Source organism: Otolemur garnettii, unplaced genomic scaffold (genome assembly GCF_000181295.1).
Source record: "Otolemur garnettii isolate 467f Iridium unplaced genomic scaffold, OtoGar3 scaffold00161, whole genome shotgun sequence".
Classification (NCBI taxonomy): Eukaryota; Metazoa; Chordata; class Mammalia; order Primates; family Galagidae; genus Otolemur; species Otolemur garnettii.
Window position 1 is genome coordinate 746768 of NW_003852556.1, and position 9241 is coordinate 756008.

Below are 9241 nucleotides of genomic sequence, written 5' to 3' on the forward strand. Positions count from 1 at the left end.
TTCTGTGGGGGACTGGAGGTGGCATAGTTTATTTCGTGCTATAATGTTTATAGTTGTGCTAATAAATTAAGAGTTTAGACTATGGTGCCAAACAGCCCAGGCAGAGCAGGACCTGCTGATTCCCTGTGCCTGCTTTTGGGAAACGGCACAATTGTGGCCCCTCACAGAGCAGAGCAAACACAGAACCACCTGCTGCTGTCATCTGACCTCCCCGGCATGTCTCAACACAGAGCTGAATGTGTAGCGTCTGCCTCTGGGGACACCACATGGACATCTGCGGGTGCCAGAGGGGCAAAAGGAACAAAAAAATGGTCTTAAGGAAGGGGACAGTGTCCAAAACCGCACAGATGTCAGGTCATATAAAATAAGGCTGTGTTAACTCAGAGGCTACTGACCTCTTTGGTGAGAACAGACATCACACTACATTGGGAGAGAGAGCACAGAGGAGGGTGTGGGCAGGAGCAGGACTCCTGGTGATAAAAACTTGGGGGTTGGGGAGTGAGAGGGGCAGCACCACTGGTTCTTCCCAGTGGGAGAAAAATGAAGTTTTAAAACATCAGAGAAAGGATGAGCCAGGATGAGACAGACACACGCTTTTGCCTCATGCTGGCTTTCAGGACGCAGGAGGGCCCCCGAGCTTGCTGCCCAGGCATGGGGTCAGCACAGACTATGGCAGTGAGGGGCAGGGGGTTGCAGAATGCCCAGGAGACCTAGAGCAACACCAGGGAGAGGCTCCCAACTGACCCAGTCCCTACAAACGACAAGGGATGAGAAGGAAGATGGAAACCCTAGTGTATCTGGAGAATCATTTTTGTGCCTGAGACAGGGCTGGGAGATGAAGCCACTCCAGGGCCTGGGTGGTGACCTTGAGAGCAGCTACAGTCTCTACATAGTTCAGCTGCATGGCTGGAAAGAGCTACTGCAGGCAGCCCTGAAATCCACACAAGTCAGAGAAAAGTCTCCAAAGGGTACCAACCAGCTCCAGGCCGGGACCCCTTGGGGCCCAGTGGTGAGACTCAATGTGAACTGGAGAAGGTACTGGATTCACTACTGGGCACCCCGCCTGCCAGGGCTGCTCCCCCCTAGCTAACACAGACCCTGGCCTCCTCCACTGGCACCTGTGACCCTGGCTGACCTAAGCACAAAGGAGGAGGAGGATATAGCCCAAGAGAGAGGTCAGGGTCAGCTGCAGGACAGGCCTGCTGCAGATGGACTCACCAGACGGAGGGAAGCATGGAGTTCTGCAGCACATAGGTGCGGTCCAAGAACAGGAAGATGCTCCTGATCATGATCTGATGGTCGGAAGGGAAAACAACTTACACCTTCTATCATCAAAATGCCCACAACAAGTCCTGAACACAACACTGCCAGGCCTCACCCCTGGCTACACCCTCCTCAGTGGGCAGGTGCTACTGCCCAGGCCCTCATGTCTGAGGTCTTTTCCTAAATCTAATGGCTCCCCGTGGAATTTGACTTTCATATCTTATTACAGTGAATGTAGCTGTGGGCATTTGAAGGCTTTTAGTCTAAGGGGGATCTTTTAAATTTAATTATTTGGCTCGGTGCCTGTAGCTCAGTGGTTACAGTGCCAGCCACATACACCAGGGCTGGCAGGTTTGAACCTGGCCTGGGCCAGCTAAACAACAATAACAAAAATAGCCAGGCATTGAGGTGGGCACCTGTAGTACTAGTTACTGGGAGGCTGAGGCAAGAGAATCTCTTAAGCCCAAGAGAAGGAGAGAGTTGCTATGAGAGTGAGACCGTCTCAAAAAAAAAAAAATTTTTTTTTTAAAAAATTATTTCCTGATGGACTGATGGGGTCCACCCTACTAGGTTAATGAGATGCACGAAAGTTTCATTATTTTATTTATGTATTTATTTTGAGACAATCTCACTTTGTCACCCTCGGTAGAGTGCCGGGGCCTCACAGCAACCTCCCACTCCTGGGCTTAAGCAATTCTCTTGCCTCAGCCTCCCAAGTAGCTGGGACTACAGGCGCCCGCCCCACAATGCCCAGCTATTTTTAGAGATGGGGTCTCATTCTGGCTCAGGCTGGTCTCAAACCTGTGAGCTCAGGGCAATCTACCTGCTTTGGCCTCCCAGAGTGCTGGGATTATAGGTTTGAGCCACTGTGCCCGACCCTCACAGGTATTTCATGTCCAGCTAAACTAGAGGCTTAGTGAGACCCAGCAGGACATGCAGGTGAGGGCAAGCCCAGAGCTGGCACTGGCTGGCAGTGGGGCAGGGGACAGGAGCACACCCTGTGCACACTGCCCATGCTGGTGGAGTGGCAGGCTCACCATCTGTCTGCAGTGGTCTTGCCAGCATGCGTTCATCTTCTTCAGGAATAAGACACTGTCTAGCGAGTCTGTAAAGGTCTGCTAAGGAAATCTATGAGGATTGCAGATTTAGCCCCTCATTTTAGCTCCCTTCTCCACTGAGGACAACACATTATTTATTAACAGCAATCAGTACATGGAAAGAACTGTGCTTCAAAACCCTCATCCCAGCAAGGTGTTAGGAGGTGGAGCCTTGGGGTATGACGAAGTCCAGAGGGTGGAGCCTCAGGACGGATCAGTGACTATGGGGCCAGAAAGCTGCCACACCTCCCACCATGCAGGACACGGCCCAGAAAGGCCTCCCCAGGCACTGAGTCTATGGCACCAGGATCTCAGCCTTCCAGACTCAGAACTGTGGGAACCACCTGCTGTCTATAAATACCTGGCATTCTGTCACAGCACCCTGAACAGACTATGGCAGACAAAAGCTGCAACAGCACTCATGGCTGTTGTTAACCTCCAACACCCTCAGCCCCACTCCCCGCCTGTCTGTAAGGGTCTCTCACCTCTCACTGCCCCATCCAGCCCCTTCCTTCACTCAGCTCTTCCCTGCCAGACACATTTGGGTTTCTGCCTACTGACATGCACACCCAGGTCACAAGCGCTCCCTGGTCACCTCGCACGCAGAGGGTCCCACAGCACTGCTCTGGAGTGCTCAGGAGGCAGGAAGGTGACCATTAACAGCATGAGGGACAGGACGGGGGCTGAGGCTTGGCTCTAACTTCTAGCCTCAAGGAAACCAACTTTCTATAACACTGACAGGAAACTGCATTCATGGACCAAATCACAATACTCTCAGTTTGACTCTGAGAATATGTTCTGTAATACAGGCTCAAAATGTAGTCTATACACAGACTGAGCAAGGATGTGGCTCCCAGGACCTCATGCTGCCCCAACAAGTCTCCACCAAGTCCAAAGTTACAAACTCCAAGGTGCTCTGTGGTTCACAAAATATTATCCTTTCACATCATTCTCATTTGATCTTTCTGACCTCGCGACACAGACGCCATTCCCTTTGCCATGATGGACAACATGGTGGGCTGCAGTGGACAGAACATGGATGTCCCAGCTCTATGTCCTGGCCTCCCACTTGTCAGCCATGAGACGCCGGCCAAGGCAGCAACACCATGCACCTCAGTGCTCAGGTGAGGGGGCAGACAAAGCCCTTGGACAATGAGAAACCCAGTCAGGCAGGTGTGCACACATCCAGGAGGGGCCCATGTGTTCAGTGTCAGCAGAGTGCAGGCCAACAGAGGGAAGGGTGAGGAGGAGGACGGGGACCGAGGGTGCCCGCACCCTGGGAACACTGGACATGTAGTGGCCATCAGGACAGGTAGGGTTGGCCAAATAGCCTGCTTCACGCCTTGTCGGCCCCTCAGGAAACACAACCAGTAAGAGAAAACTATAGTATTGCAGTGAAGCCCTAATAGTTCACTGGTTAATAAACTACTCCAGAAAAACTCCTCCACAAGTCTTCAAAATTATAACGCCTGGTTTGGCGCCTGTGGCTCAAGTGGCTAAGGTGCCAGCCACATACACCTAAGGTGGCAAGTTCGAATCCAGCCCGGGCCCACCAAATAACAATGATGGCTGCAACCAAAAAATAGCCAGGCGTTGTGGCGGGCGCCTGTGGTCCCAGCTACTTGGGAGGCTGAGGCAGGAGACTTGCTTGAGCCCAGGAGTTAGAGGTTGCTGTGAGCTGTGATGCCATAGCACTCTACCCAGGGGGAACAGCTTGAGGCTCTGTCTCAAAAAAAAAAAAAAAAAATTATAACGCTTCATTGTGACAGGAATCTATATGAACAGTCTGGAAAAAAACAAACAAAAAAAAATACCAGTCACACGCACATTTGCTCAGCCTCCGCAGGCTGAAGCGCCACCGCAGTAGCCCAGAGCACTGACCGCAGGTGTTGGGCTGGAGCTGCCAGCCATACCCTGGCAGGTTCCCGCTGGCAGCGGTGGGGCCAAAGGTGAGGCCCCATAGGCCCTGAAACATAACAGGTTTAATCTGAGGCCAGGGGGTGTCTGAAGACGGTGCCCACCACCAAGGCAGAGTTCTGCCCAGCACCCTGTCTCGTTAGATGGAAAGGGCCAACATACACACTCTTACACGGCTCTGTAAGGTCAACACAGCTACACAATGAACTTTTTTGGTATTTCTCACAGAAAAAAGTATGAAATGATTAGCTAATACCACAGAGTGGCAGTCCCAGGGAGGCCTGCAGACACAGTGATGCCATCAGCAGTCTGTGCTTGAAGTAGGTTCCAGCCATCACCCTTTCCTCACACCAGGGAAAGAGCCATCCCGACGAAGGACCTACTCGGCACCCATCAGAAAAGTCCAACAGCAAAATGCTAATGATACACCATAGAAAAGCACCTACTTAGCCTATCTAATTTTTAAAAAATAAAAATCATTTTACTATAAAGATATCTGTACTTGAATGCCTATAGCAGCTCAATTCACAATCACAGAGATGTGAAACAACCCAAGTGCCATCAACCCAGGGATGCATTAACAAACTGTGGTAGTGTATACCATGGAATACTATTCAACCATAAAAAAGATGGGGGTGTTACATTGATCAATCACAGCTCGGGAGTGTGTGGGGAACAGGGGGCTCACAATGCAGCGCTCTGAGGTGCCACCTGCTCTCTGAAGCTGCTGCCGTGCATGGGAAGCACAAGGACTTGATGCAGAGCGACCACGGGCCCTGGGCCTTCCTGCTCACTTACCCTGCCTCCCTCTGTGAAGGCGTCTTGTGGCTGACCAAAGCTGCAAAGCCACAAGGCTGAGTCGGGAGAAGAAAGCCTGAGTCTCTACTTCCAAGAACTCCTCTGGGTGTGCAGGGGTTGTGTGAGCCTGCAGGTGCACCCAGAGGAGTTCCTGTCAGGTAAGGGTATCTCCAGGAGCAGGGGCCCTATTGTGTAAGGGACAGGCAAGTGCAGGGTGCACCCAACACGTGCAATGGGGACACGTGACAAACTGGGACAATAGCAGATGACTCAACCCAACAAAGTCCCTTGCCAGCCTGGATGTCTGACCCACTTCATCAGCAGAGGGCTTCCGAAGCCTCCCTGAGGCTGGGTCGTAACTTTCTTTCAGAAAAATGCTTCTTTAAGGGCAGGACTCTGCCATTCCCCCATCCTCTGTCCCTAATGCAGTGTGTAGTCTGCTATAAACACTCCCTTGGTGTTCACTAGGTGAACGTCTACCTATGGTCCAGAAGTCTTGGGCACAGTGACCCTGCCACATTCTTGGTCTTGCTACCCCAGCAGACTTCACTCATCAGCCGCTAACCCAGTGGCCATCTGAATGCCCTTCCCGAGTCCCCACACAAAGACCTTGCAGGCCTTCCTTCCTCCTCTTCTTTTGGGCAGTGTCCTCCATGTCTTGGACCCTGGGATCTGTCCCCAGCTCCACTGCACACCAGCACGGCCACCTGCTTTGGCTCAACTACTAGGACCAGACCCCCTACCCTAGTCCTGCCTGAGGTCCTTTCCATGCCACGGGCATGTGCTTTCTTTGGAGCCCACTATGTCAAAGACACTGCCCCTCTAGCTCCATGGTCTCAATGCCCCTACACACACTCAGGCCCACCATCTTCCATGTACCTGAACACCTTGGCTGAATCTCCATCTTCAGACAGAACTGACTTTTTAGTCTCGCAGAGGCCCCACCATGATTCAACACCCCCCCTTTTCTAGTTTCTCTTTTATTGGCAAACACTTTCCCCTCTCTGCCCAACAGGTGCCCCCCGTAGCCCCAGGACTGCACACACTACTCCCACCGCTGGGGACCTCATCTTGAGGCTTGCACACTGCCTTGTGCCACACGTTACCCACCTGGGCAGGCTGCTCATTCCTTACGCATGGAAGCCTGTCTGGGCCTCTACACCCCCACCACAGTGGCACACAAGGGCTTCTTTGCGCCTCTGGGCCAGCATCGATTTATTTCCCTAGGATCTGGCATTATACCCAGCACATGACAGACACCTGGAAACATGTGTTAGGCCACATTCTAATCAACCTCACCACGGCATGAGCGTGATCTCCATAATCAATCTGGTATGTGTCAGGACTCAGATAATTACGAGCGCAAGTCAAACTTGGCCACGTACAAGGGCTCAAATGCAACTTACAGCCTTGTGCTAGGCTCAAACCTGTCCTGCCCCAACCAAGTCCCCGCCCCAGGGCTCCCCACGCAGGCTGCACACTCTGATGTAGTGTTTGCTGTCTGGGCAGGCCCCACCCTCCTCCCAGGTGCAGTATTGGGTCACTTCCGAGCAGAGGCTTAGCCTGGAAATGCTCCACTTATGCAGTTCTGATCCTGACTCTGTCTCGCATTTTTTTAAACTCAAGATGCTAACAAGGTCTTTTAAGAGAGCAGTTTTTTTCTTTCTTCTTTTTTTTTCTGAGCTGCCACCTCAGATGCCCACAGCTGAAACATGTTCAGAGTCCTGGCTTTGCCACACAGAGGGGGATGATCCTTCCCCACCTCTGCCACAAGATAGGCTTCTTGGATGGCAGACATTTCCCACCACTAGCACATAGCAAGGGGCAAGTACTTGCTCAAAGAGGAAATTAACGAGCACACTGGTCAATCCACAGGGCAGAATTAACTGGCAGGAGGATAATTTGATCAGGTTATCAGAAAGCAGTTCTCACGTCAACTGGGACAGCATCTGCTGCCTGTACTCACCCAGTCCTGGAGGCTGTGCTTTCCATCCCAGATTGCCCCCCCCCCCGAGGCCATGCCCCCATTCTGGAGGCTGCTCCCCCATCCTAGAAGCTGCACTGGGCTCCCCAGGCATGGTGGTGGGTGGGTCCTGGGTGCCCTCACAGGTGCCTTCTGAGATAGGGTATGCTTTGGCCAGGTTCCAAAAGGGCCCATGTGGCTACTGTGATCTGAAGCCACCTCACAACCTTTAGGACAGATCCCTGCCAGAACACACTACAGAGGGTGTTTATAGAACCAACCCAATGAACTGGGCCAGGCCTCTGTGGGGGATACTGCAGATGCTGTCACAGGGGCGCAGCTTGCCCAGGACCACCAGGCTTTATTGCCACATGCCCAACACAGGCCACACCAATTGCTGCAGCTGTCCACAGGTCATTCCAAGGAACTCAGGATGGTTTCGTTTCCCAAGATGAAGAAGACAGGTCAAAAAAGATTCCTTGAAACAGAAGAAAACTTATAAACGAGTAAATCCCACCTACCTAATTTTACCCATTAAGAAGTAGAGGCCTAGCAAAGCCCAGTCCCAAGCAGGCTTTCTGGAGTTATGAATTTACTTTTTAATTTCTGCTCAGTGAAGCATGCGGGTGGCTCTAGCAATGGGAGGAGCTGGGGAACTGGCCAGAGGCCAGATGAAGGACTTTCTATGGGATGTTAAGAAGCTCAGAGATCCTTTCCAGACAAGACATGGGCAAGGACAGCATGAGATTGGAAGACGCCCCTCCCTGCCCCGACATTAGTGCATTTCCCAACCCTCCACCACAACCGGCATCAGTCCTGTGCTCAGGCTGCCTTGTATACACCTCTGTCTTGCCAGACAGAGGCAGGGCTGAGGCGGAGAGTGAAAGCACACCCTAAAGTCAAGCTCTACCGAGGACCTGCAGGTGCTGGGAAGAGCCCCCATCTCAGATGCTCACAGCTGGTAGAGCAAGGGTCACGCCACACCCTGACACCTGCCCGGCATAGCCCTTAGCCAGTAAGGAGGTAGTGGCTGCGCGGCCAAGTGAGTGGGAACTTGTCACACATCACAGAAAGCCAATACAGATGGTCCCCCTGGAATAAAGGGGAGCAGAACCCAAATATAAGACACTTCGCAGAACTTTTTCTAAGTACTTCAACCAGACTCAACAAAGACATTACTTCCCTTTAATTCAGATCCGCAAAGTAATTTAATTAGTAACAAGTTCACTTAAAGATTATAAAACTGAGCCATAAGCTTTTGTTCTACAAATAAAAGTGAACTTAAAAACCTATTTGTTTTCAATATTAGTGAAAAGGTGCTAATTAGACTAATTAGACATTCATTAGTTCTTCACCCTATTAATGTTCAATTTTAAAAGATCTAGGTAATAAACAGAAACTTCACGAGCCAAAAAAAGGATATTCTCTAAACTGGAGGATCTGCGCCTGGACGTGGTCCTCGCAGACCTGGCGCAGCTGCTTGTACAGTGTTGGGGAGACTTTATGGGAGCAGAGATTTTCTACAGCCTAAAATAGAAGAAAAAAATTAATTACTCAGTTGAGCAACACACTGTTTCTTTAAAAAAAAAACAAACATATCTAGTTGTAATGACAACACAAAAACAGCCCCTCTGTGGTACACTGCGGTTAAGCCTGCGGGACCCTGAGTGTTTACCAGCTAGTACCGCCCCTGTACCCAGGGCCTTTGGAAAGTTTTGATCCCACAGACCTGTCCCTGATGCTCCAACCCCTTAGTCCAAGGTGCAGTCACAGAAGTGGGGTGACCGCCATCTGCAACCCCAGCTGGAGGACCAGAAATGCTCCCCAGTGACCACCTCCCCAGCACAGGAGAAAAGGAGCAGGGCTCCAGTTCCCTGCACTCACAAGGACAGCGACTCCCCCTGTGACAAGCAGAAGGTAAAGGGCCACTAATGCTGGGTGACACTGCCATTAGTGTCAAACAGGACATGCTGTTTTCCGCCATGTCCCCAGCTGCTGGGTATGTAAGTTTTGTGTTAATAGAGAAAGAATTTTTTGAGGCAGAAACATTTTTCTTAAAATATTTTTACCTGTATCAAGGAAATAGTCTCTACACTCTTACCAGTTCTAATAAATTGTCCTTTCAAAATCTCCTGTATAAAAGCAGAATCTCATTCAATTCAAATATGAAATATTGAGAAAAGAAAAAAAATTTTTTTTTTTT

The 9241-nt window shown here is 50.9% G+C and overlaps 1 protein-coding gene across 2 annotated transcripts in view; it reads right to left on the reverse strand.

The window, feature by feature from the left end:
• Positions 1–9241, reverse strand: part of CUL4A (cullin 4A) — a 55759-nt gene that overhangs the window by 35982 nt on the left and 10536 nt on the right. For both annotated transcript variants that reach the window (XM_023519185.1, XM_003799984.3), the window contains exons 3-5: positions 8462–8565; positions 2301–2370; positions 1219–1292 (exon numbers count right to left, since the gene is read on the reverse strand). In XM_023519185.1, the coding sequence (XP_023374953.1) occupies positions 1219–1292; positions 2301–2336 (110 nt within the window). In that variant the 5' untranslated portion in view covers positions 2337–2370; positions 8462–8565. The remainder of the gene's footprint in view (positions 1–1218; positions 1293–2300; positions 2371–8461; positions 8566–9241) is intronic.